Here is a 27822-nt window from a genome sequence, read left to right as displayed (position 1 = left end):
AGAGTTTTAGTTTTCAGTACACCAATAATGACTGTGAGAAAAGTGCCAAAAAGCTTTTTTAAAAATGGAAAAGGAATTAACCTTTTATAAATGCAAAATTATCATGATTCCATTGTTTTTACGTGCAGTGTGATTAAGGCACTTAGGAAAACAAATAACAACAAAAACAGCTTACCCTGAAGCATAGCAAAGATCTTCAAAAGGATTATGAAATAAACATGAGAGTAGGTTTGCAGTGAGTATAGTTTCCTTTAATCAATATAACTACAGGCTTTTGTTAAAAGGATGTCTCATTTTGCACTTTCTCATCCTGATTGCTGCAATGAGTCTAGTGACTTTCCATTTGCAGAGTGAAGTAGACTGCAAGTCTGAACCAGCTCAGTTTGTGACTGCACAGATCTATGATAGATGCATGATAGAAAGCAGGAGTGTGCAAATGGGAAGGAGTGGGAAGAACCGTGTTGTTCCCTTTTGATACACAGGCATAGGACTCTACTCTAGAATACTCACCTGAAACACCTAAGATTTTCTGTTCTGCTCCTTTGACTGTGAAAGTTGCTATCTTTAGCAGGGAATCGATAACCAGCAGTTGAGGAGCAAGACCGAATGGACCCAGTGGAGCAATCCAATTGGTCTTGAATGGTTTGGGTTGTTCTCATTTTTGTTCAGCTGCGGGTTTAATACAGTCTTGAGACTGATTCATTTTATTCTGCATTGAAACAAATCAGTGTGTCCATCAGAATATATAAGCTAATAAATAAATTGAGGAGTAGAGTAAGTAGAATGAGCAGGACAGTAGCTTCTTGAAAAGCCAATCAGATTGATCTCAAAGTTGAGGTTTAAGTCAGAACTCTCTGTATTAAAAGAATGCTAGACACAAATTGGACACAAGGCAGAAAATAATTCTTTAGTGAAGAGAACAAAATGGTGGAGATTATGCACAAGCATGAGGATAATAAAATGAGAAAGAGAAGTGCAAAAAATGTTTTCACAGAATGTCTGCTTCCAAAACTGAACGTTTCATCTTTTCAAAAAAGAAGGATGATTGTGTTTTGTTTTGTTTTGTTTTGTTTTGTTTTGTTTGTAGGTGGTGATGGTGCTTTTTTGTTTTGTTTTGTGGACGTTGTCAAAAGGATTCAGGATTTTAAAGAGTGGCACTGGGTTTTAGAATCAAGGCAGCTGGTGACTAGCCATGAACACAGGCCATTTCTCTGAGGCTGTGTCTAATATAATTCATAGTCCAGTATGAGTTTCCTGTATGACACTAAGGCAGAAAGTAGGATTAAGTTTTCATCTGATACTCTTTTTTGATGGTTCTGAATTTCACAAATTGTACCAACGTTGCATTAATGTACTTTAAAATATCATAATATTTTTGATGGTATTTAAACATTCATGCTAAGTCTGTAATTGCTAAGAATAAACCTCTGCCAACAGATGAGTCATTGCCAGTAAGAGTCTCCAGGCAAAGGAGGAAGGATGGGAATCTGAAGGTCATATATTCCATGTTTTTCACAATTTTAGACCATTAACATAAATCATCTATATTTTATGTAAGCAATTTAAGCACAAAATTAATTTTTACTACTTTAAGATGTTGATGATCAAGATAATTACTAGAGTGCTGTTTAACAAGCATAAAATCAACTCTCAGTGTTTTTTCAAAATCAATTACTGCTTTTGCATGTTTTTAATATTGCTGCAGTTAGGACTTACAGATTACTCCAAAAACCTTTGACTGCTCTGTTACCCAGTTACTATAAACTTTGGCAAGAACACAGGGGATGTTAAAAATTACTAGGTCTTCAGGATTAAAGGAAAAGCATGATCCTTCTGGTTGAAAGGAAATTTGTAATTCTGTAACCTGACAGTTAGGACAGTGTTATCTTCAGAAGTGATATGTGTATGTATTTGTGTCATTCATCAGAAAAATAGAATTAATTCCAAAGTCAGCTGTTAATGTTGGGGGGGGGGGGGGGGGGGCGGGGAGGGAGGAGAAGAGGAGGAGGGCAGGGATTTTATTATTGCTGTAGCAGAAACATATATTAAGGTTTACATCATAGTCCTAACCTTTTCACACTTCACTATGTGTCCCAGCTGCCCCCTTCATATTTGCTCATGAAATGAATGACACCAAGAGCACTGTTTTCAATTTTGTTAGCTATGGTGGTTCCATGATAAGCTAAAAGAAGAGTAAATCAAGTCCTTTAGGAATGCAATATATCTTTTTATTAGTTTGTCTAGTGAGTTGGAAAAAATGTGCAAGTTTCTGAGCACATGCTCCATGGCACATCACCTGCTTATTCCAGTTTTCCTCTTTATTTATGTATTCATTCAGTTTCAGCCTTTGTTTTCATATGTTTACTCATCCTGTCTTAGGCGTGCGTCTCAGTTCCTCTGAAAAGTACATTTGAATCTTAACCAATTGCTAGCAAATATGCTTGAATGAAAGAAGTTTCAGAGAAGTTTCTAGAACATGCATCTGCAACATATTGCCCCAGAAGCATTTGTTTGAGCTATACACAAGGTGATCTGATCACTGTATCTGCAAAAGAAATACCATATGACCTGGTATGTGACTAGTCTGTTAGGATGCAGAAGATACAGCCTTCCCATCCATAAGATGCTTTGCCTTCTGACAGACCAGGTGGCCCTTATCTAGCTGAACCGGAGAAAAGCACAGAGGTGGATCTAGGTATGCTGTGTGGCACTTGTAGGAAAAAAGAAGCTGAGGAAAAAAGAAAAATTATAGTTTTAATATTATTTAGTTTAAGAGTTGCATTACATTGGAAACCGCAGCTATGGGGAACCAGTCTTCCATCTGGTGCTCATTCTGTTCTGCTGTGTTGAAGTGTCATAGTGTGCTTTTGGTGGGGGATGATGATGACAAGCCTTAAAGCCTTTTGAATGTAAAATTCAGTTAACTTCATTTGCTGACATACTACTTCAGAGAAAAAGAAAGCTTACTTTTTCATTTGTATTAGAATGATAGCATCAAGGACATGATGAGTGGGAGAGAGTTCTTACGTGGTTTTGGTTTTATGAGGTTTCTTGTTTTGTTTGCTTTTATGTGTTTTTTTGGGTTGTTGTCTTGTAATGGGTGGTCAGTAGGGACTCGGAACACGAGCAGGTTATTTTGACAAATGAACCTGTATTGTGTTTTGGGAATTACGTTTGCTTGCTTTTCAAGTATTGCAGGTACATTTTGTGCTCAGTGACAAAACCCTTAGAGTAATGAGAAATTAATTTTTCATGTTCTCAAATATCTTCCTTTTAATAGAAACACTGATCCTGTCTTACCACTCTTTAGAAATTTTACCTCTATTTATAGATAAAGGAGCTATCTTAGTAGTTCGCTGCAGGCTGATTCTTTTATCTTGCCTAAAAACCATCAATTGAAATACAATTTTAGTTTTTTAAATTATTTTCCTAATTATTCTCATTTATTCGTAACGTTAAGACACTGTGCTTACATTAGGGTAAGGAAAAGGCTTCTAAAGAAATAGAATTTATTGGGAAAATATACATGAATGCATGAATATGCATGAAACAGTAAAAAAAACAGAAATACTGATTCAGATGAACAGCTCTAAGTATGTATTTATAGTTGTACCTATATACCATCTCTTGCTCAATTGATTTTATTTCTCTATATCTTAATGAATTATTTTTTAGATACTGGAGGTATTTTATGTAAACATCTAAGTGTTACAGACATTGTTATCTCTTTTTCTCAATAAAAAATGAAAGAGTATTTATAAAATTGAAAATCTGTTTTAAAGGCTTCAAGTGGTGTTTTACAGCCTTCATATTTCTAACACCTGCTTAGATTAGTAATTTTTTAAACATGTTACACTGAATCCTTATGTATTCACCTCCACATAAGAAAAAGTTTAATAGTCAAAATACATGTGTTTATGGAAAAGTTTCATTTCTTATGTATGATTTTATCTCTGTAATTGTAGCAGAAACTAATCGGGCATTTAGGACTAAGACATCAAACAGATGAAAAGCTTTGGCTATTGTAAGGTGGTTACCTAGATGTTCAAACGCTTTACTGAAAAAGCATTTTGTGGAAAGCAAGGTGAAATTAGGCAAAAGATTTTCCTGGAAGACCTCACTGTGTGTTTCCTTTACTTGAAGATAGCTTATGAGCAGGAGATAGACTGACTTTTTACACTAATAGTGATAGGAAAAGAATAAATGGATTTAAACTAAAAGAGGGGAGATTTAGGGTAGGTGTTAGGCAGAAATTCTTTTCCCCAGAGGGCGGTGAGGCGCTGGCACAGCTGCCCAGAGAAGCTGTGGTGCCCCATCCCTGCAGGAGCTCAAGGCCAGGTTGGATGGGGCCCTGGGCAACCTGAGCTGGTGGGGGGCAGCCCTGCCCATGGGGTGGGTGGGCTTTGAGCTCTCTCCAATCCAAAGCATTAATTCTATGATTCTGGTATTCTGTGATTGTATTTTATTGTATTAAATGGATGAAAACAGCGGCTGGGAATTATATCATTCTCTAAGGCTTTGGAGTTCGTGTATGTGTGTGATGGAGAGGAAGTTTTTAACACAGCATGTCACTAATCCAGCTGCAGTAGAGTAGCCACTGCAACTTACTTTGATGGTCCATCACAGCATATTGTCCACAGCGTGCTTTGTTTTGTTTTCTCTTTATTAGTTTTGTTTGGATTTTTAAGTCATTTTACAGTTCTTCTGTAACAACTGTAGATATGTTACAATTACAAAGAGAAGGAAATGCTGAAATGTAATTATTATGCTATAAGACATCTTCTGTCATTGGGGGTGAGGGGAATGATGCAAACCATGAGAAAAGAAATAGTTGACTTGAAGTTAAGCACTGAGACTAATGGATATTGATGCTGGTACACTTGCATGCACCTTCTCTTTGTGAGTACAGTCGTTCATGTTTCCAGGATAATCTGTAACCGAAAAGTTAGCTGGAGAGCAGATCCCTAGCAGAGATGGCCATGTGCTTTCACGCCAGCTGGGGTGCCTGGATGGCCTGTAGGCAGCTGCAGGCTGAGGGTGCTGGCGGTACAGCAGTGAGAGCAAGATGCCAGGCAGCCCCCAGCCATGCTGGCAGCCCCTGGGCTCTAAGGTCTGGATGTCTGAATGTGTGTGGTGTGCACATGATAAAACACACAGCCAACATGCATGAAAAATGTAGTGAGTGGTGTGCTGTGTAAGATATTGGTCAGTAAATTCCAATTCAGCCTTCTTTGTTAGTGAAAATACAGCTTCGGTCATCGTTCTGTTTGAAGAGCTTCTTCTGTACGTGTTGCTGTTAGATGGTTTGCGTATGTCTCTCACCTTCATTCCTTCTGTCCTCGAGCAGTTCCTTTCTGCCCTGTCTGTGTAACAGTTTTTGTCAGTGTCTGAATGTTAAACAGAAGTCCCAGTGTGCTTGTGCTCTATAAACCTTCGTTGTCCAAAACGAGGTCCTCCTGAACTCTCCAGCCCCACGCAGAGAAGCAGCAAGCCGAGGCTGCAGCGCATGTAGCGCGTCCTCTCCTGACCTTCTCCCCAGGCTCCAGCCAGGCCTGGCAAATGGAGGCCTGGCACGCTGCCACAGCTGATTATGCAAGGCTTTCCGCGTCCTACTTAGCTGAACAAAGGCTGCTCTGAGCGACCTAGGCATCGCACCTAGGTCACATAGGCAGAAAAAGCCATCTCTTAACAGAGTTATACTGAGTCATGATGGAGCTTTCCTTCGTGGTAAGTCTGTGAGAACTGTCAGGTTTCATATGATGGCTTGCCTCGCTTACTAAATAGATACAGAGCTGAGGGCTGCTCAGCTTGTTAATGCCCTTCTAGAGAGCTGGAGGGTTTAGAATCGCTGCTCTGAAGTCTGACTCAATATAAACAAAAAAGCAGTAAAAATCATACTCGAGGAGGAAAATGCATTGGTTGTTTATTGATGAAACAACACAAGTGTGGGGACTTGTCTCTCTTGCCTCTGAAATTGTGAAGGATGAGTGTGCTAGGAGAAATATGTTTAATTCTAGCAGTGAAAACATACTAAATTACTTAAATCCTTGCCGGGTTATTTTCCTACTAGACCTTTCATCAGTTAAGTTTACATGCAATCCACTGTACCTCTGATCCTTGAAGAGGTTACCTTCGCAATTGTTTCTACAATCAGGCACATCAAGGACTCCAGAGGAGACAGAATAGATTGTAGATAATTGTGCAATTACAGATGACTCCAAATCAAGGTATATTGTGACTTCAGCTGCAGCCCTTGAGGAGAGACTGTTACTTTTTAACATTCAGAACACTGCCTTCTAGGTAAATCCTCTTACTCTGCATTTGAATTTCTATAGACTGCTGTCTGCCTTGAGGTATTGTATGTCGTCTCTGAACTGCAGCGGCCTCTCCTGCATAATAACTATTTCACACAGCAGTAGCCAGCTTCAGTACTGCAATATTTGAGAGAGGTGCAGATGTTTGCTAGCTGCTTCTGTTTGTTGCAGAGATGGAAGTTGGAAATTATTACTATTTTTAATTTTTTGGTGCTGGCAATTGGAATTAGTGGACCTGCGTTTTGCTGATGAGCTTTATGTGTTAGAGTGCATGCTTTTTTTGAATGTTTTTGGATTCTTACCAGGGGGTTATGGATTATTTATCCAGCAAGAGGTGTAGGTTTGCTTGTTTATGTGCATTTCAAAGCTTTTTGGTTTAAGAGGTTCTGTGTTTCTGTGTATTGCTTTGCTATAATTGTTTAGGGCAGGTTTATTCTTCTGTAGTTACATGGTTCAGATTATCAATTTTCTTGTTTGTTTTTTTTTTTTTGTGACATAGTAAACAGTGCTAGCAGAAATTTTCTACATGGAGAAAAATTTTCATAGTATGGATTTTGAAATTTGAAATACAGTGTGGTGGAAGTAAGAAGTTAATTTTTTAGGAGGCATTGGTGAGAATAATCCTGCTTTTTCCTGTGCAGCACTGATTTTACTGGTATATTTAAATATTAAAATGGTTAGATTTTTGTGTACGGTTGCTTGCTTTCTGCCGGTGAGTCTCACTGCAATAGCCCTACTGCAAAGCTACTGCAGAACAATTGTCAATCGATTCTTTTTGGATCTGCTGATTTTTTATAATAGCATCGCTAGGTGAGAACAAATCTGTTCCTTTCTGCTTTATCTTTTCATATTAATTGTTAATGACAGTACAAGCTTACACATCTGTGCAAAATGGGTTTTGAATCATTTAGATCGGTGTACTCAGTGTACAGGCCAAAGTATATAGATCTATGTTGTTAGGTTATTTTTCTGGTTAGGAAAGCTGCAATATAATGTAGAGCATTTTATTTTTATTTAGTCTTCTTTTTTTTTTTGAGTTGCCTGCTTAGTAGAATCACTATGGTAACAGACTAAAGGATGTCCCTGAGGCACACAAGCAGCATTGCAATGTAAGTGATGGGAGGTTTTGAGTTCTCTCCTACTGCTCAATACTAGGAAAAAAAAAAAAAACAAAAAAAAAAACAAAAAAACCCAAGCAAGACAGAGAAATAAGCTAGTATTTAATATTTCTAAGCTATTAAATATATGCTAAAGTTAAAAAGTTATTTTGCAAGTAATGTGTATCATTGTTTTCTCTACTCTTAGGAATTGTGTTGCTAGAATTTTCATTAGAATCTGTAAATTTGGGTTATTCAACTTGAGTTTGTTTCATTTTCTAAAAGCTGCTATATATTACAAATGATACTGGTGTAAGTCAGTGAGGAGATTATGCCACTGTATGCCTCAGCTAATGAGGAACATCTTATACTGTGCTGTGGACAATATATTTTTCTAATATATATGTTTTTTCTGTCAAAAATATTTCATTAGAAATTAGGTGGTCTGGTAGACTCTTGTAAATCTTTGAGATGTGTATTACATAGGCATAACATGCATGGTAGTATTGTGAGCATAAGGAAAGTTGCATAGTGTCTAAATGCTTTGAGTATGACCGTATGGAAAACAAGTTGCATATGCATCCATTATCAATGCATTTTTCTTTCTTCCAGCTACACTGACAAGCTCCTGATGCCTCCTTGTTTGGCATCCTGAACACTGGGAGCTAAACGGTCAATTCCGTGCTAACTGGATAAAATAGACTGAAATGTCAGTAGTAACATTTTGTGCATTAGAAGCCATCTGATATTGTATTTTACAGATAACTGTATCTGTTGTCTTTTACGTGTTGTCTCCTAGGTTCCTGTCTTCTAGGCCTTAGTTCGCAGTGAATGAATTTATTCAGCCAAATTCTGTGTTGCTTGTAGGAATTTTCTGTGAAGGTTTTGGAAAAGGGCATTGGCACTTGAGTTTGTATGCCTAGTGTATCCATTTTTAACACACTGGGTTATAGCTGTAGATAGTGGTCACTGAGTTGACATGACTCTTGTTAAAGGATTGGTCACATCCAGGCCTTCTTGTAGATAAACTTTACTGCTCTGCTTGAATTCTTCTTTATGGAGGACTGAAATGCTTATCTCAGAATTTTAGATCATGAAGATGTTTTAAAACATAAAATAAACAGTGTTTAATTGCCATTGTCTTAACACCTGGAGGGGAGATAGTACAAGAACTAATGAACTTGTGAACTCATTTTATTATGTGAAGGTACTCGTTTTAAGTGTTTTTTGATAAGATTAATTCTTAAAAAAGGAGACACAAGAACACACTGAAAGCAACAAACCTTTAAATCACTACTTGTTTACAGAAAAAGTATTCTGTTTTTCTACGTAGACAAATTTACAGCTTGGATGTTGGTCTCCATGAGGCTATGAGCTAATAGTGTAACTGCCTTCTTAAGAAAACTTGTTCTTCCAATTTTGACCATTGATACAATCATTGTTGCAGATGCTGTTTGTCTTAACCATCTTGTGGAGATGCGTCTTGCATCTCGCGCATTACTAGAAGCATTGCTATATGTTTACAAAAAAATTTTACTTTCCTCTAGTAAACATTCTTGAACAGAAATTGAAGATTACTTTCTTTAAGACAAATGGTAAAATATAGTATTTATTCTAAGTAAGTGATGTATTCTAAGTAGTAATTTATTCTAAGTAGGAAATTGATTTTTCTTTGTAATTTGCCAAAGCAGGAGTCTTACATTGTTTGAAAATCAATTCATCCTTGTTTTTTCAGCATTTTCAGTTAGCTTTGATTGACTGCAACCCCTGCACTTTGTCTAACGCTGAAAGTAAGTAACTTTTTAAGTATTTCCATTTATTTTGTTGCAGATTTTTTTTTCTTACAGCTGTAACTATTTTCAGTGAAAAGAGTCAAAACAGAAAGATTGAGAAAATATGAGAGGAAGAGACTACAAAACCTGTTATTATAAATGGAGACAGATATTCCAATGGAATTGCGGATTGCTTTAGTGGATTAAATAAGTGAAAACAGACTTACTATATTAACTGCTCTGAAGACTTGAGTTCTAGAGACAACTTGCTATTTGAGATTTTGCTTATTTATTTATAAACATAGTGTTTGTGTCATGGCACACATTTAATAGCCATTGTATCCGGGTGCCACAAATTTGAAAATATGTCTTTTTTTCAGCAATCACCTCAGCGTCATTCTAAAGTTCAGTATCAGCTTTACACTGTTGGAAAAAAAAAATTGATTTATTACCTGCCGTTATATATTAGCCAGTACTTTAGCACTTTCATCTTTTAGCATGATTAGATCTGTCATACACATTATATTCTGTAGGTTGTTACAGACTATGCTACAAATATTTGTTGGTAATGAGTGAAATCGTATGCAAGAGTAAATTTCTGCATCGCATGGAATCTGTCAGAATCACGAGGTAGACAGTAGTGCAGAAAGTTGTTTCTTCTTGAACCTTCATGGTGTACTTGGTGTTGTTGAGCTTAGGTTGCCTCCTTATACTGGCTTCAGAAGCATTAGATAAAGTATTTAGAAGCATTTTTTCTGTTCAATTCCAAGCTGGATTGAATTGTGAATATTCTGTCGGCAAGGGTAGATAAAGAGGTTTTGTTTACATGGGTGAAACTGCTGGTTGCTTCAGTATCAAGGAGCTAGCTGTGCTACAGAGTCCTTTGCAAGGCTATGTCACTTATCAGGAGCAGGGAGAGTAATTTTCTAAAATTATTTGCAGAATTCTTACTAGGTAAATAGATTTTGATTGTTTTCTAGCAGCCATATCATTGCTTATTGTATTTCATGCTCCTTTCTATTATTTCTTGCTGACTTTATCAGTTTTCTCTGCAGTTCTGAATTTTTGTAAGGCTCTCCTCACACTTCTCCCACCTTCACCTGTGCCCCGAGATTTACATAGAGGTACAGCCCCACATAAGGGCTACTTTGCTGTTGTGGTGTTGCATCCAGTGTAAGGCAAACAAAAGGGGAAGGAGTGAAGAGGAATGAAAGATACTTTGTCAGGTTCTCCAGTACTGCTTAGTGGAGGGACAGCTGTGCGTCCTTATCTGAGATGTCAGATACTTTGGCATAAATGCATGCGATAGCCTTAATCCAGCCCCTTCTATTCCTAAAGTAGGCCATGTGAGTAACAGCATTACAATGACAGTCTTCCTAGCAGAAGTGATTGAGTCCTAAGGACATCTTCTTTTATTTAGGCACTTGCTAATGCAACACCTTTAATTTCTTTCTCCTGTATGACGGGGCTTTCTTTTGTAGCTTCACTCTGAAGGAGGTTTGCTATGAGGGAGGAAAAAAAAAAAAAGATTTTGTAGAGAGCTCCCCGAAACAAAAGAAGGGGTTCTCTTTCATCAGTGCAGAAGGAAATTAGATGATATGGCGAACATAATGGGTGTGTTATGTGCCCTTTAGAAAGGGACACAAAAAGTTTATTAAAATTTTAGATGATGCATTTCATTATGATCTGTTTTCTGAAATGCAGTAGGGTACCTTCTTTTATAGTGACGGACAAAGCAATACACAAATGGATCATTTCCTTTCCTTCATGACTTGGAGAGAAACACTGGACATCTGAATTACCTATAACCTGTTACACCATAGCATTGAGAAAAAATAGTTCTGTGTGATTGAAACAAGTTGAGCTTGGCTTAAACAGAGATAGTGTCTTATTTATTTCTAATTTACTTACGTACAGAAACTGTTATTTGTCATTGTGCATCTCTGCTTAGGGATTATATTACTAACTATCTTGAAATGTTAATGAACTTTGCATTTCAGAATGCAGATAAAATCCATGGTCTGCCTTTTTGCGTTTTGTTTTCAGTCTCGGTGCTTTTCTAGAAAACACATTTTCTGACAGTTCTGTTATATAAATGCAAAATATCAATACAAACATACTTTTTTGTGTTTTTACAATGTAGTTAGTCTCTGCTTTGCACTGATAAATTTCAAAAATGTTTATCTCTGACTTGAGAAAAATGTATTCTTAATGTTATTCATTACATCTAATAATTTTGATTTTTCACTCTTACAGTTCAGTTTCACATCGCCCACTTATACGAAATCCAGGTAAGCTTTATGCTCCTTTTTATAAAGTGATGAAGTTTCTAACTGCATGATATAATCAGTCTGTGGCATTCAGCTGATTATAGATGCTTTTCTGAATTGAAGTTAGGCTCAAGTCCTAATAATATGCATGAGGATTGTCCTGCTGAAATTGGGTGGTTATTTTAGTAAACATATGTTCACTAGTCTCCCAGTTGGTGTGCAATAAACTGCAACATAACTTTGGCTAACAAATGGATTTTTTAATACATACATATAAATGTAAAAAATGCATAGTTTTTCAATTCATACATATTCATATTGTTTCTCACATTCATGCACACAAAGTTGTCCAGGTGCATGTGTATATTATATATACAAATGCAAAAAATATACAGTCTCTCAATTCATACATATCCATGTTGTTCCTCACATTCACACTCAAAAAGATGTCCAGGTGCTTTTAAAGTATATTTAACATGAAATTTTCAAATTTAACTAGACATATGTGACAGAAGCTTGTGAGATCTGAGGACAATGGGACATAATGCTTTGTTATTATTCTGTGTCAAATCCTACCACAGAGTTTTTTAGATGAATCTTTTGGGAAATTATGGAACACTCACTGAGCTTCCGGGATATAAATAAATTAAAACCAAGCAGCTACGGAAACAGCTATTGTATATTTGTAATCTGACTGACTGGTCATATGATGGTAGCTTGTATACTCTCTTGTCATGTTTATAGGTATAATATGACTGAAGAAGAGATGTGACAGGAAAACAAAAACTGTTGTAAATAAAACAGATGACAGACAAATTCTACATTTTCAGTCAATTGAAAAGTAACTTGATAAGTAAGTGCTGTCTTTTGATGGCACAGTGAAAAATGACATTATGTAGGTAATTATTTATAAATAGAAGTTAAAAACTTGATGAACGAGATATTTTCTCTTGACTGCTTTTGGTGCAGTAGAACTTTTGAATTTATGTAACTGTATGACAAACAGAAATCCCCTATCCCCAACCACCATTAAACAACTTAATGGATTTTTGGGACTCTAACACGTCAGAGGGGTTTTTTGTTTCCTTTTGAGCACTGGATCACATCTAACAAGTTCATGTAACAAAACATCCTATACATGTTGGTCCTTTTGATCTGCTAAAATAAAGCAGAAAGTTGAAAATCTCAGGTCACCATGGCAGGTGCCTTATATAATACCGTGGCCTATATTGCAAATGCTTTCTAACTTGCAGTTGCAGGCAACAGGAACTTTTAATACAAGTCAGAGACAAAAAGCACATACTGCTTTTAGACTCCATTTGCATCACAATTCTCTTTAATGGATATAGATTCTTTTCTGGAATTTGAGAAACTTTGAACCACAAGGGCTCTTGACTTGATTTGAGTATTACCTCTGATACAGCGAAGACACTTTCGGAGAGGGGCTGGGCTTCTCTTCCTTCTGAAGGACACAGAGCTACAGTTTCTTGAACCCCCTCATACATATGAAAATGAGCTTGTTTCTGATAATGTATCAGAAAGTTCATCCATTCTGAACAAGAGAATAATCCAGTGTTGATAAGAGGTAGTGGTGTTTTTTCTTGGTTTTAATGCTAGTTTCTACTACTTGATCTGTGGCCACGTGAGTCCTTCCATGCTAGTTAGGTTATCAGCTGAAGTTCCTAAAGAAAGATGATGTTTTTTTTCCAACCCACGTTTCTTAAGATTGTTTCTAATACAGCCAAACTCAAGGGCATGTATTTGAATTGAATACCTAAATAAAAACAAATGTAAACATTATGACAGTTTTCTGTAATACTTTAAGACAAATACGTAGGCAGATTTCTAAAGGGTAAATAATACAACAAATAACAAAAGCAAATATTATTCTAGATCTAGAAAACATACTGCATTCTAATAGATCTTTCTGATTCATTCCAAGCATGCAAACATCTTTTTCAAAGTGGAGATATTAGTCACTAGTATTTATCTATTTAACATCCAGATTGCTGCCCCTGCTGTCACACTACATGGGGAACTTCTGTTCATTTGCCTATCTTTCATAGTCATTAACTACAGATTTTGTTCCCAATGCTAAATTTAAAGTTCTTTCCTGATTGTTTTGATTTTGCTAGCCATGGATATTTTATTTATTTATATTATTTGTTTTCTTGCCAGTTGTCTACATTTCATGAACATCAATTAAAAACCTTTTCTACCAACTTCCCTTTGTTCCATTTGAAAGTATGTAATTGCCGCTTTAATTTTTCTTCCTGACTAGATTAAGGTTTTAAAATCAACAAAGTTGTCTTTTATGATTGTGGGATCTCAAGAACCTAATAGCATTTAACTTCTAATAAGCACTTAGGTTGTTTACAATCTCCTCCTTGATTGTCCCTTTTAAAACACCACTAGACAGTATTGTGTTCTCTTTGCATATAACAAATGTAACTTAGTCATGACAATTTGCATTTAGGTGGCCCTTTTTATTTTAATAGGTTCTTCATCTATCTGCCAGAATGAGGTCTAATGTTGAGTTACCTGAAAGCATACTTTTTTTCTTTAAAAAATGTGTAGAATTTTTAGAAAATGACAAAAACAAAACAAAACAAACGCCAACAACCCAATAAAAAAAAAAAAAGAAAAAAAGCGCAGACCTCAGCCTTTATACTTTATATAGTTACATGGGAGAGGAGAAGCAGAAGAATTAAGCATTTAAAATAAGTTCACAGTTAAACAATTATTGCTAGGGTAACATGGGGAGAAACAAATGACGACACAATTACCAAAAGTAAAAAAATCAAGACTGCTTAATGTTTGATGTGCACAAAACAAAAGCTCTTACTGTTCCAAAAGTCAGAAAAGACCACAATTCTAACTTGGAAATGTGTTTTCTGTTTCAAGGTCTACATGGGAGTTAAGAATTGAATGTTTCCATGCTCTAAGCACATTTAAACTATATGGCAAATAATAAGATAGTGTATCTTAATTCTTGAGGCATAATCTGGGGGTTTGTTTTAATTCTACATATGATGGGACTCTTACCAGTAGAGCAAATAGGCCATTCTAATATAACAAAAAAAGGAGAGAGGCTAAAGGATACCAGCCACCAGTTTCTGATGATCTTCTTTTCTGTTGCAAATTTCCTGGGAGTCATTTGAGTAGGTTTTTCTCAAATGTCAACTCACAATCAAGCATTCCTCTAAAAAAAACATGTTCATTTTAGTATAAGAAGTATAATGCATGCGTGAGGAGCTGACCAAATTGAATAATTTACAAATTTTCCTTGACTATTTTAAGTATTCAATTTATATTAAATACTATATTTTATGAAAGTTATTCTCTTATCATATATATATATATATCACTTACGAAAGCTTTCATATGCACTGTATGCAAAAAAAAAAAAGTTCTAGATTTTTTTGTCAATGTGTTTGTGTGCTGTCAGTGCTGTGAAATCGTTGCTATTGGTGATCTATTGTGAGGTTTATGATTAATCGATTTACTTTTTTCCTTTTGCAGAGAAAGTATCACTCTGCAAAGGAAGCTTATGAACAACTTTTGCAGATCGAAAACCTTCCTGCACAAGTAAAAGCAACTGTCTTACAGCAGTTAGGTATGTAAAATCAACTTTTATTTTTCTGTGTGTTTCTTTTTTTCCATCTTTGCCTTCAACAGTGTTTTTTTAAGGCTCCAATTTCTAAGTGAATCTGAAATACTGAGGATCATATTTGAGATTTTAACTCAAAATAGAATGCATAACAGTAGATAATTAAGCAAATAAGAGAGAAGGGAAATACTGTAACTAAACTTATAAAATTAAAAAGCTCTTAGATTTACTACGATAGTTGCACTATGGGTTTGGGGCAGTGAGATCTTTCAGAGCAATAGTACAGTAGTTAAAATTTTCTGTTCTTTCAATTCTGCCTCTAAGAACATCCCTTCAGTAGCCAGACTAAAGTGCAGTAAACCAAAATACTTCTTTCTGTTGCAGAATAGAATAACCCTGCAAGTGAAAAATCTACCTTTTCTTTCTACGTAATTTTAAGTGCTTAATGAAAACATACTCCTGTAACTAAAAGTTTATTACTCTATAAAAGAAAAGAAACCACATAAAATGGAAAAAACATTACCGTTTAAAATTTGTCATCTCCCACATTTACAGAAAGCTGATAAATTATTTGTAGTCGAAAACTTCTACGGAGTGGGTAGAGTAAATTGCATTTTTCCTATAAGCCTCACGAAAGTATTTCCAGAATATCTTGCTAAAGTTGTTCAAATGATGCAAATCCTTCATTCACTTTCTCCATGTTCTTCATCTAATTTATTATTCTAAATATTAATTTAGCCTGCTTGTGCCCATCTTTTTCTTTTTGTTTTTCCTTCACACAGTGGTCATTTAATTCAAATGAGTAACTGGCATTAAGTCACAGCCAAAGTACTTTCTCTTCCGTAATGCAGGTTGTGTATGCATTTGGGGCAGGCTGATTTGTTTAGCTCTTAGTTTTTCTGTGTGAAACCACAAATGACACTGCAGGTATCTAGGTGCTGTCAGATGGAAATGTTCCTTACATTTCAGTATCCCCTTTGGTTTTTGTTTGTTTGTTTTTTAATTTAGTACTACCCAACTTGGTATAAATTGTAGGCAGTATCATTCATATAGGTTACACAAAGGATCAACAGAAGACAGATTGTCCAAAATAGGTGACCAGTGCTTTTTCAAGTCTTTTTGACACGTGCTGCTATGTTAGAGGCAAAGCCGTGGTCGTCTTCATAAAATCATATCACAGGTTGCTGTGCTAGCAATAGGAGCAGTGTCTGAGAATTGTCTGCTGTCCGAAAACGGAATTAGCTTCCCCTTTTTAATCAGCATAGGTCACTTAACTGTAGTAGTTGGGATAGCTTGTATGGAAAGGAGACAGTGCTCTTAACTAGAATGTTCACAAAATAATACCATTTCTTTTGCTCCTCACTATAAGCAGTGCTATTAATCAGAGTATGGTTTTTATGACAGATTTAGTATCTAGCAGCTCATAATAAAACACCTCCTTGCGAAGCATAGCCTAGGTGGTACAGTGCTGCTTCAAAAAAATAATACGAGGGCTACTCCAAAAATAATGCCTCCCTCCTGTTTTATGATGTTGGCACATGACATCAGAGGCAGATGTTGGTGGTATGGCAGTAGAGGTTGAACCTTCCCTCCAATATCCGATTACATGTTAATGCCATGTGACAGATGGCAGCAGAGGGGCACTCTGACACAGTGGCACCTGACATGGAAGTGCGTATGAAGCAAAGTCTGTAACTGAATTCCTACCTGTGGAAAAAAATTGCTTCTGTTGACAGTCATTAACACTTGCTGAAAATTGATGGTGGCCAAGAGTGGATGTGAGCACAGCGAGGCAGTGGGTGGTGTGTTTCAGCAGTGGTGACAGCGACAGTGGGTCACTTCCAGTGGTGCAGCTTTTTATGAGCGTGGCATGCAGCTCTTGTTCATAACTGACAAAAATGCATAGCAAATGGTGGTGACTGTGTTGTAAGGAAGCGTTTTGTAGCTAAGAATTTGCTCTATCAAATAGTGTTATTGTACTCTTTGTATTTGATGTAGTTTCCATGGAAATCAGGCATTACTTCCAGAGCAACCGACGTAGAAAATACCTGCCATCTGCCAAAATGCTATTAGCAAAAAACAATCAAAGTATATTTCTAGATCAGATTTTTTTTTTTTTCTTCACTCCCAACAGGAAAATTATTTTGGCATGAAAAGACCTTTTGTTCATTTTTCTTAGCTAATTAATGTTTATTGAGCATGAGTTGAAATTTAGGCAAGTTCAGATATTGTGTGAGAGAATTACTAAAACCTTCACTCTCATTGCTGTTTTCCAAAACAGATCATTGTGGAGGAGAACCTTGTGATTCTCTGAGAAATATGTATGTGTTTGAGCTGATGTGTACTAATTAGTTCTGATAGATGTAACAGGAAGATCTGCGCAGTTGAATAAGAACAGTTTGTTTTCATGTTTTTTATTGCATTTAATTTGCTTTCCAGGCAATAATTCTTTTCACCACTTCGCCTAAAATTGCATTAAATAAGGGCCGCTATACCAGATGAGACTTAAGATCTAATCTGTCCCAGTATTCTTTCTCCTATTTTAATGAGCAGTTGCATAAACTAGTGTGTAGAACAGTGTTAGCATCTGCCCAGGGCTTCTTAAAGCACTCTTTCAAAGACTTTTGTTGGGGGCATTTCTAGGTGATGTCTGTAATTGGATGAGACATCATGAGATTCTGAAATGGGGAACAGGCTCAAAAACTGAGAGTCTTCAGAGACTGGGATGATGTTTATCAAGGAAACAGCAGTTGCCATAAATACAACATGAGAGTGATTGATAAGCATAAAACCAACTGAAACATGAGCCAGGCTAGAACATGCTTTTGCTGAAGAAACATGGTGATTTGTTACAAATTAGATTTAAAAAAAAAGAAAAAAAAAAAATCTGGAAAAGAGCCTGGAACATGGACAAAATTAGCATTTTTGATTATAACGTTGAAAATGTCCCCACAGTAGAAGAGTATTCAGTATGCTAGTTGACAATTAGAATTAGCTCTTGCAAAGCAGAGACTACATGGCTTACCAGTTTCCTTTACTTGTGCTGTTTTAGAAGAAAACTTTGTTCTCTCTTGACTTCTACCTTTTTCACCTCCCTACGTGGTAAGATAAAATCAGAAAGCAACCCTTAGTTCAGCACTGAAAGTAGATAGGGATTTCTACTTCTTATTTCTGTCTCCTAGAAATAGATTCTTCTTATCAGTGAACCTCAGAGAAGATCTGAAGATACAGCATGTTATCTGTCAGTTTGGCAAGGTTCTGATAAAACATAAAATAGGCATCACCACACAACACTTCTGAAGATTCAGGAAATTGTTTAGTATCTGTTTTAACCATGTTTATACTTTCTGAAGTCTTACCTTTATTTCACTCAGGCTTTGGCTGCCACTGCACCCAATATCTTATCTTTCTTGTACAGTTATGTAGGTGCATTCAAATAAGCATCCTCACATAAGCCTTGTTTCTTAAAGCACAAGTATGTCCTGTGTGCTTCAGGACTTCAGTGACTTGGGATTTTAATCAAAATCATAGTTTGTTTATCTACATAAGTTACCGTGTTTTTTCTTTTTTTTCTGGTGGGTAAGGTTTTGACTTGGTCCATCTTCAGACAAGATAAAGTACTCTTCTGTCAGCACTGTAACTACTTGACTCTTAACACGGTATTTCTTGCAGTCGATGAATTATTCAAACTTACGCTTCTCAACACAGTTTCCAAGTGGAAACTTGGAAACTTCTTCAAACACCTCAGGCAAACATTGTTCAGTAGGCTTGATTTTTTCCTGGATTGCGTTTTTTTTTTTAAGCTTGTAAGTTTGTCTTCCTTTGCAAAAGTGTCACTGTGGCTGCTATGAACCCATGGGATTAAATATATGTATATATAACTCAAATAGATCAGGTAGAATAAGTTATTTAAGGTGTAGTCCAATCACAGAGAATGAAGTGAAGCTGCAAATACTCATCAGTTCTGTTCTCAGCCTTGCTTACTGGGGTGTGGCATTTCTGATGAAGTGGGCAGACTCTTTATTCTTTAAATGATATTATGTGTTTATGTAGTTAGACTGATTCCTAAAGGATAAACTCAGTAGGTTTTACATGAACGCTGAGAGCAGATGTATGTGCAGCTCTATATAACAAAAACCTTATGCAAACCTTATATTATATGAAACTGATACAGTGTTTCACGAGGGATCATTTTTGACAGGACACAATAAAAACATAGGGGCGGTCTGCTGTCACATTTTACAATTTATGAATATTAGGTGAAAGGCAAGAGGTTATTAAGACAAGTACGTGGAAATTAAGCAAACATCAAGACATAACTGGCCAATGGACCAATGTAGTATGTAGAGATTTCAGCAAGCAGCTGCCTGTAGAAAAGAATTTCCTTTTACTCATGAGCAGCAGTAAGATGATTTTGTGAGCGCTTCCAGAGATACCATCTAGGCATAAAGACAGATGGGGAGAAGCCTGAGAAGATGACGAAGGTGCTTTGTTTGAAATGGTAACCAAGCCTTACGTCATTGCTGAAACAGAGATGCACTTTGATAGCTTGTAAAAGACTATGTGAAGGCAAGGACTGAGAGGCCATTAAAGTCAGGATAAATAATTTGCCTAATGTAGTGAAAAAAGAGGAGGCACATGAAAATATATTCTGTGATTATGTGAGAAAACAAAATGATCTTTTTAGGAGATATGCAGGTGATGCGTCTGTGAGAAGTGATTGCATTTTTCAAGGCAAAAAGAGGGGATGTTGTAGCGAGGTAGACATAATGACAAAGTATGAAAAACTGACATGGAATGGCAGCAATTCTTAATAATGCATTACTGGGGAATAGTACAAATACAGATATGAGAGTTAGAAAGAAAAGGTAAGATGCCCTTAATATACAGATGATGGATGTGTGTTACAGGGAAGATGGTGGCATGAAAGGTGCCCACATTCAGAGGAGGAAAGAGTTAATACTTTCAGATGAACTTTTTATAGTAGAATATTGAGTGGTTCATAGTTATGCTACTAACCTTGTAGAAAATACTTTAAACAAGAATGTTTTTAAAGCATGTGAAAGTAATTTTGAATCTAGGTCCTTTAGCCCTGTAGTTTTAGTATAAAACTTCAAAAGGAACTTTTTAAAGTTTCATTCATAACAATTTATGTAACTGATAATATTGTTTGATATTCATATTTTTAAAGAGGGACCAAAGCTGTCAGTATTCTGCTGTGCCAGAGTATTAAATGATTTTTGAGAATTTCACTTCTGCCATCTGTGGATTTTTCTTGTAGGCTGGATGCATCACACCGTGGATCAGCTTGGAGACAAGGCAACCAAGGAAAGTTATGCTATACAGTATCTCCAGAAATCTCTAGAAGCAGATCCAAATTCTGGTCAATCCTGGTATTTCCTTGGAAGGTGAGAAATGACTTTATAGACATTGTAACTGTGTTTGTAATTATTTTTTGAGGATATTATTATGAGTTACCTTTTATGTTCTTTGTAGTTTGTAGAGAAAAAATGAAAGGAAAAGATGTTTGTATCTAGTAAAGTCCTAACTTTTGGAAAGCTGCAAGTTATTTAGGATGATTATAGATTACAAGTTGAAATGAAATACATTACCTAAGTTGTCCTGTTTTTTTGTTTTGTTTTGTTTTTGTTTGTTTGTTTGTTTTGTAGTTCAGTTTACACCTTTACAGTAATGCTAATCTGCCTTACCTGCTTTTACTTGTTTCATTATGTTCTCTTTATTTTCTTAAAATCTCCCTTCTAATCTCAAACAGTTTCAACATTAAAATACAAGTGCCTTGATCTGCTGACAGAATAGTTTACAACTAGATATTAAGCCAAGATAACTCAAGTGGATCTATTCTAGTTTCTACTTAAGCATTATATTAATCTTTACTTGTGCACAGTAGTTTTCCCATGAAAATTAGCTTTATCGAAGATGTATATCATGTCAATTTAATGACTCGTCTTAGTCTCCATTTTTAAAAAAATATGTGATTTAAACAAGCCATCAGTAACTTTGGAAATAATCAGGCTTTAGAGAATAGCAATCTAACTTATCTTCAATGTGGTTGAAAGCTTTGATATCAATTTAAGCATATGAACTGGTCAGTTCTGTGGAGAAATAGATTAAATAGAAATTATGCAAAAATGAAATTAATATAGTAACCTCAGTATCTTCCGGCTCACTTTTCTGGAATTTCTTGTCATACCTAACTAGAACATACTACTGTTTCTGTCACCCTGATTTTTTTCCTGCTGCTCTTTTTTTGAACGAGAGTCTTAAACTAGCAGTCTGCAGGCTAAGGGAGAAGTACAGGCAGTGGGGACAGAGAGCTGGAGTAGGAGTGGGAAGAAAAGGTAAAAGGAGCCAGGGATCATCTGGCTTGTTCTGTTATCCCTTTGGCTAAAACCTGTTCTTTTCCTCTCTAATCCCAATCCACACGGCTGGAGCCAGTTGTGTTCTTACACAACAGCAGGACAGAGGCAAAGCTTAGTAGAGTACGTGTGCTCTTCCTGTACCTGGGCTTTAGTATGGTTGGAGTGAAACCCAGCACTATACAAACGAGATGGGGGAATGGAGGAAATAGAGGAATAGGAAATATAGTGGAAGTATCCCTTATGTTCTACAGGGGAGAACCAGAGCAAAACATTTCTGTGCCTCCTTTTTGCAGTCAGTACATTAACAGGAGAGTTATAAGTTTACAGGGCTGTGCATTCACTCTTCCTCTTTTTCCCTCCCAATATATCCCCTTGTGTTACTCCTTCCTCTGCTGGTCCTCCGAATTAGATAACATGGTTTAAAGTTTAAAAGCTCCACCTCACTTCCCTGCTTTAAAGGTTCTTGGGTGCTTGATGTTAGTGTTATCCTAATTGGAATCTGTGCGTATCTGTTAAGTAGACAGATTTAAACATGTCTATTGCAACGTGGGTTAGATTCTGAATAAAATGATATCCTGAAACATTATATGGAGATGTGACTTATTTGTTAGAAATGAGTACTGCTAGATAATATTGTATTTTCTGATAAGCCTTAAGAATACACAAAAGAGTGTAGCATATTTGATGAACCTCACCTGTACTGTTCTGGATTTTTTTTTTACTAGAATAAACTTTCTGTTATTGATGTGCTTTGAAAGTTGTCAGTTCTTTTTCCAAAAGGGAAACTTATTGGAAGCAATGTAGGCAAAGCTATTGTAGTTAAAACTAATTTCATGTGTTCTTTTTGTATTTTATTTATTTCAAGTTTTAATTTTAAAAAGTAGATACTATTCCCTGCAGAATGATAGTAGTTCTCTTTCAAGGTTTGATAGTTCTGCTTACAATGCCTAGGAAACCAATGAAGTTGTAGCATATATATAATATTCAAGTAATAAAATTTGAAAAAAATCCAGACAAGAAAGATTTTTACAAATTTTATTGCTTTCTGTACATGGGTAAACTAATTGGTTTGTCCTTCATTTTTCAAAAACTTGAATGAGATATGAGTTATGCATATAAAAAATTTCCAAGACCGTCCTGACTGAATTGGTCATTATCTCTTAATATAAATCAAATAATCCTGAAGCATTAATTGTAGGATATGAAATCTTATTGTATTAGATTTCATGAAATAAGTATCTTAATAGATTTTTTTGAATGTTGACTGAAGATGAATATTGTTCTTACGGATCGATGACTGTCTTAAGTGGAACAAAGGTAAATCTTCAAACTGTAGCATGACTTCTGCTTTCACTGCAAATACATTAAGTTAGGGTTTAAACAGTGTTGGTCTGCTTCTCAAATGAAGAATGAGTAATACATGTTGATTAACAAGTTTGAGTCTACTTGTGCCCAGCATTGAAAAGTAGCAAATGTTTTGGATTCATCTAGATGAGTAGACTTAATATTTGTCAGACCAGTCTTCGCAAGCCATCATCACTGATTACTTCTATAAATATTACCAGAAATCTTTTTTTCTTCTCCCAGGTGCTATTCAAGTATTGGGAAAGTTCAGGATGCCTTTATATCTTATAGGCAATCTATTGATAAATCAGAAGCAAGTGCAGATACATGGTGTTCTATAGGGTAAGAATGAAACAGGGTAATACAGTGATATAATTCAATGCTAATACATAAATATGAATGAAGAATATTAGCTTTTTAAATGTTTTGTGCCCTCAAATGTTCCGTAATTTTTTTTATTTCTACCTTTATGTTGTCAGATTCATCTAATTTGAAGTTTAAATTATAATTTTTACTTTTTCCATTTTTAAAATATTGAATATGCTGTGTATACAAACTTTGCATGTTAAGTTTTATAAATATGGGTTTTTTTTTTGCTTATTACTGTGATTTATATAATGACAAAGTTTATTAAGGGTTTTGGGGTGGATGTTTGTGTTTGACTTCATTGTATTTTGACTTTGTTATTAATTCTCAACTTCACAAATCTTTCTATTCAGTGTGCTGTATCAACAGCAAAATCAGCCTATGGATGCTTTACAGGCCTATATCTGTGCTGTACAATTAGACCATGGCCATGCTGCAGCCTGGATGGACCTAGGCACACTCTATGAGTCCTGCAACCAGCCTCAGGATGCCATTAAATGCTACTTAAATGCAACTAGGAGCAAAAATTGTAGTAATACCTCTGCACTTGCAGCACGGATAAAGTATTTACAGGTAAAGCTAAAGTTTTAAGATGTGGGAAATATTCTTCCATATACATACCAGAGGGGAGGGTAGAAGTAACACACAGATTTAACTTACAATCATTTGTGGTGTGTATAACTTGTTTTCATACGTATTGTAAGCATATCATAGCCTCTAATATTTTATTTCTTCATTTTTAAGTGGAATTTAATTACTTGTAGACCCTATTTTACATATTTAATCAATGCATACTGTTTTACATCACTTTTTTTCTTTGTATTGTCTACATTTTTAAGTTCTCATAACATAGAGAGAGAACACACACGTGCTATCTTTCACTCTTGTTTGCAATTTCAGAAAAAAAAAAGAATTATGAGACCTGTGAATCTAGAGCTCGTCTTTGTTCTGATTCTCACAAAGGTTTATATTCTGGTTACCCTCTTTATACTTAGCACCTTTCTAAAACCCCAAATTTTAAATCTATCCTCTTCTTTAAAACATAATTAGCTACAGCATATAGGAAGATTTCATGGACTTGCTCTTACTAAAGTAGGCTTGTGTTAAATTTGCTTTTTACATAATTTTTCCTAGGCTCAGTTGTGTAACCTTCCACAAGGTAGTCTACAGAATAAAACTAAATTACTTCCTAGTATTGAGGAGGCATGGAGCCTACCAATCCCCGCAGAGCTTACCTCCAGGCAGGGTGCCATGAACACAGCACAGCAGGTGAGAAGTTGGGTTATGTTCTGCAGGTGCCCAGCTTTAAGGGTTCTTTACAATCTGTAGTGGTCAAGCTTATTTTATTGAGTGCAGGACTGGCTTTTATTAATAAAAAGCCTTTGATTTATTTGCAAAGGTATACTAGATCAAGAAGCAGCTCCCTATAATATGGGAGAAAGATGGGGGTACCAATTTAGAACCTTTGTGGATTTTCATGATTTTAAAAATTTCATCTTAAATAGAATGCTGCAGTGATTTAATAATCCCTTGAAAGGTACACATTCCTCCATTGATGACCATATGGAAACTGATTTTTCAGTTTTTGAGACCAACTTCAAAATATCTGCTCAGCCCTTTTAAAATATGTGGGCTGTTAAAATATGTAGTTTAAAGGAAAGAATTAAGAATATATAGAACCATATTTTTGTCTTCTGTGATTCTTAGGCTTGTAAACCTCATCATCCAAATACTGAACCTGTACTAGGCCTCACTCAAACACCAATTTCACAGCAATCCTTGCCACTACACATGATTCCTTCTAGCCAAGTAGATGACCTGACCAGTCCTGCCAAGAGGAAAAGAACATCTAGTCCAACAAAGGTATATATTCTGATGAACTAAAGAGCCCCCTCCCAAAATTATATGGAAATATGCATTAAAGTGATGCAGCATGCACACAATTTGTGCCGTGAATTTCAATCCTTTGGCATCAAGGTGGGGAATGTTTTTAGAAATTCTAAAGAAAATTTTTCAGTGATGTGTTTGGTAAGGAGGTTACAGTTGTGATAGGAAGTGTGTAAGGACAGTACAGATCGGTAGTACTATACTATAGGCATAGTTGTGTACGTGGAAAAGTACAGTCATAGTCTGGTGATGGATAGAGAGGGAGACAATCATGTCATCCTGTCTACAGCCTTTGCTTATATTTAGAATTCAAGTGTTTCATCATCATGTAGTAATGTTACAGTAGATAAAATTATCTGGTTTTAACAGCAGTGTACCTTTAAGTTAATTGCATAATTTTATTTGATTGTTTCTCATTATGGTATTAGATATCACTTATTTTACATCTAACTACTATGTATTATGTGGGAATGATAGAATGAGTCTTGGCATGCATTAGTATATTCTCTGTGTAAAATGACTAGTTCTTTCGTAAGATAAAGTCCAGATATGAAAAGATGATATTGAGCTTTTGATAGTTAAGAATTTTAACATAATGTTTTCTCTCAGAATACTTCAGATGTTTGGAGCAGTGGCCATACAGTGTCACATCCTCCTGTACAACAACAAATTCATTCTTGGTGCTTGACACCACAGAAATTACAGGTAAGTACATTGAAGATCTTCAGAAACTTTGATTTATTTTTTGTTAGTTTCTTCTTTTTAGAAAAAAAATACTTTTGGCTCACATTTCTGAAATTAAATGGGAAACAATACAAATTCTTGTAATATTGATGGGTACAATATGTGTGGAATATATAAGATTAGCTGTTTAATAAAATAATCAACCATTAGTAGAAATTGAATGCTTATCTTGTTTGACTTGCATAATTTAAGTAGGAGCATACAGTAATGCTACTTATGTTATTTTAAAGATAGATATGCAAATTGTAACACTTGCAAGCCAAGTGTATTTTGCTACTTGTTTTAGCATGGAGAATGTTGAAGAAGTGAAAATATTGTGGCATCCTCTTTTTCTTATGAGGTATCTTATTGTATCAAATTACATGAACTCACACATTGCACAGAATGGAATTAATCAGATGAAAGTTGGTACCACTTTTCTGTATTACATATCATTTAATATTTTTATATGAAATACTAGATTTTGTTTTTGAAATCTTGTTTCAGGTCTTTTTTGTGACAATACTTTTGTCATCTCTTCAGTTCATTAGAATTTGCAGTGAGCTTCAGCAGGAATTCCACATTTTGAAAACCAGGCTTAGCTAGAAACCCTCGCCCGTGTGTCACAGTTACTATTTTCGATACAAGGAAATGTAGAAGAGAATATAGTGCAGAAACAGAAGGCTCCTTGAGCAGTATTCCCTGTAACTTGCAAAATAGCTCTTCAGCTGTTTCTTTATATGAAAGATGTTACTTACTGATAAACCGAAGGTGTGTGGAGAGTAGTTTAAAAGGAATGCAAACATCAGGTTTTGGGTAACAAATACTTAAATTTTAGTTGTAAATTATTTCAGGGTCGTATCTTCAGATACTTCTTTCCGTAGTTAAGTTGCATAGCATTCTGAATTTTTTGTGTTTTTTCTAGAGAAGTTTTCAAGTGTGACTGTAAGACTGAATTTACTTCATACTAAGCAATGTTATTAAAAGAATAGAACAGTACAAAAATGTTAAAACATACATAATGATAATAGGAATTCTGAATAATCATCACTTAATGTAGTTTTTCTTAACAGTACCAGTTCTCTTAATTGTAATGAAGTGGTAATGAGATATACTCTAATAATTCTGAAGATCTCTTTACTTTTAGTAACCGCTAATAAAGTTTGGTTACAAAATAGTTTATGGAAAGATGTTTTAGTCTGCAGCAGAAATCTTGATCTTGTCTTTAGCTTTGCAAGTTTTGTTTTAGCTGTGCAAGTCTTGTCTTCCTGGATAATTTTCAGTAATGTATGCAAGAAGGTCATTAAAAATTGCATACATTTGTGATAATTCTAAACTATACTGGTTGATATTTTTCAGCACTTGGAACAGCTACGTGCAAACCGAAATAATTTAAATCCAGCACAGAAACTTATGCTGGAGCAGCTGGAGAGTCAGTTTGTCTTGATGCAGCAACACCAGCAAGTGAGAACAAAAATATTTTTCTGTTCTACAAAACTTTTATTATTGATGATGGCATCTGTTGTGTTTCTTGCATTCTTAAGGTTTTGTATTGTACAGAGTTCTCATGCCCTTTTTGATATTACATTGTCATCTTTTTCATACAAAGTTTAAGTGTGATTTACTTGTGAAAGTTAATGGTTTTAGCTGTGTTTTATTATAGGGCTACTAGATAGTGTAAAACATTTCAAGCTACACTTTCAAACTGAAGTGAGTGAATGCATGAATAGCAGTATGAGTTGAAAAACACTTACTTGCAGTAAGCCATATCACAGCTTTTTCTCTCATGCTTTCATTATTCACTTTTCTCTCTTAGTGTCCAACTTTAGCAGTATAATGCTAACAGTCAAACTGAAGAGCCTAGAAGAAAAGTGTGCCAATAGCTTTACCTTAAAATTCACTCAGCGCGTTTGTGAGCATGACGGTCCTCTTACTTCTCAAATGCAACTGGGAAGGTGTCAAAATCAGTTGAAATTGAAAAGTGCAATATAAAATACACAAGCCTAATATGATCTTTACTTCTTAAATTCTGTAACCTTAAGTTCTATAGCTAACATCC

General features: G+C 35.5%; 1 protein-coding gene across 11 annotated transcripts in view; it reads left to right on the top strand.

Annotated features, from left to right (window-relative positions):
* KDM6A (lysine demethylase 6A) overlaps positions 1-27822 on the top strand; it is a 145928-nt gene that overhangs the window by 77960 nt on the left and 40146 nt on the right. For 6 of the 11 annotated variants that reach the window (XR_004167122.2, XM_031594607.2, XM_090123419.1 and 3 more), the window contains 10 exons: positions 9147-9201; positions 11440-11474; positions 14976-15069; positions 20345-20471; positions 23031-23129; positions 23507-23726; positions 24288-24422; positions 24861-25016; positions 25650-25745; positions 27123-27227. Coding sequence is in view for 10 of the 11 variants with exons in the window: in XM_031594607.2 (XP_031450467.2) it covers positions 9147-9201; positions 11440-11474; positions 14976-15069; positions 20345-20471; positions 23031-23129; positions 23507-23726; positions 24288-24422; positions 24861-25016; positions 25650-25745; positions 27123-27227 (1122 nt within the window). In the remaining variant the exon portion in view is untranslated. Of the gene's footprint in view, positions 1-9146; positions 9202-11439; positions 11475-13631; positions 13698-14975; positions 15070-20344; positions 20472-23030; positions 23130-23506; positions 23727-24287; positions 24423-24860; positions 25017-25649; positions 25746-27122; positions 27228-27822 lie in introns of all 11 variants that reach the window. The other 5 variants (XM_090123431.1, XM_090123442.1, XM_031594609.2 and 2 more) reach the window with 3 other exon arrangements.

This window comes from Phasianus colchicus, chromosome 1 (genome assembly GCF_987193195.1).
Source record: "Phasianus colchicus chromosome 1, bPhaCol1.hap1.1, whole genome shotgun sequence".
NCBI lineage: Eukaryota > Metazoa > Chordata > Aves > Galliformes > Phasianidae > Phasianus > Phasianus colchicus.
This window is presented reverse-complemented; position numbering and strand designations above follow the sequence as displayed.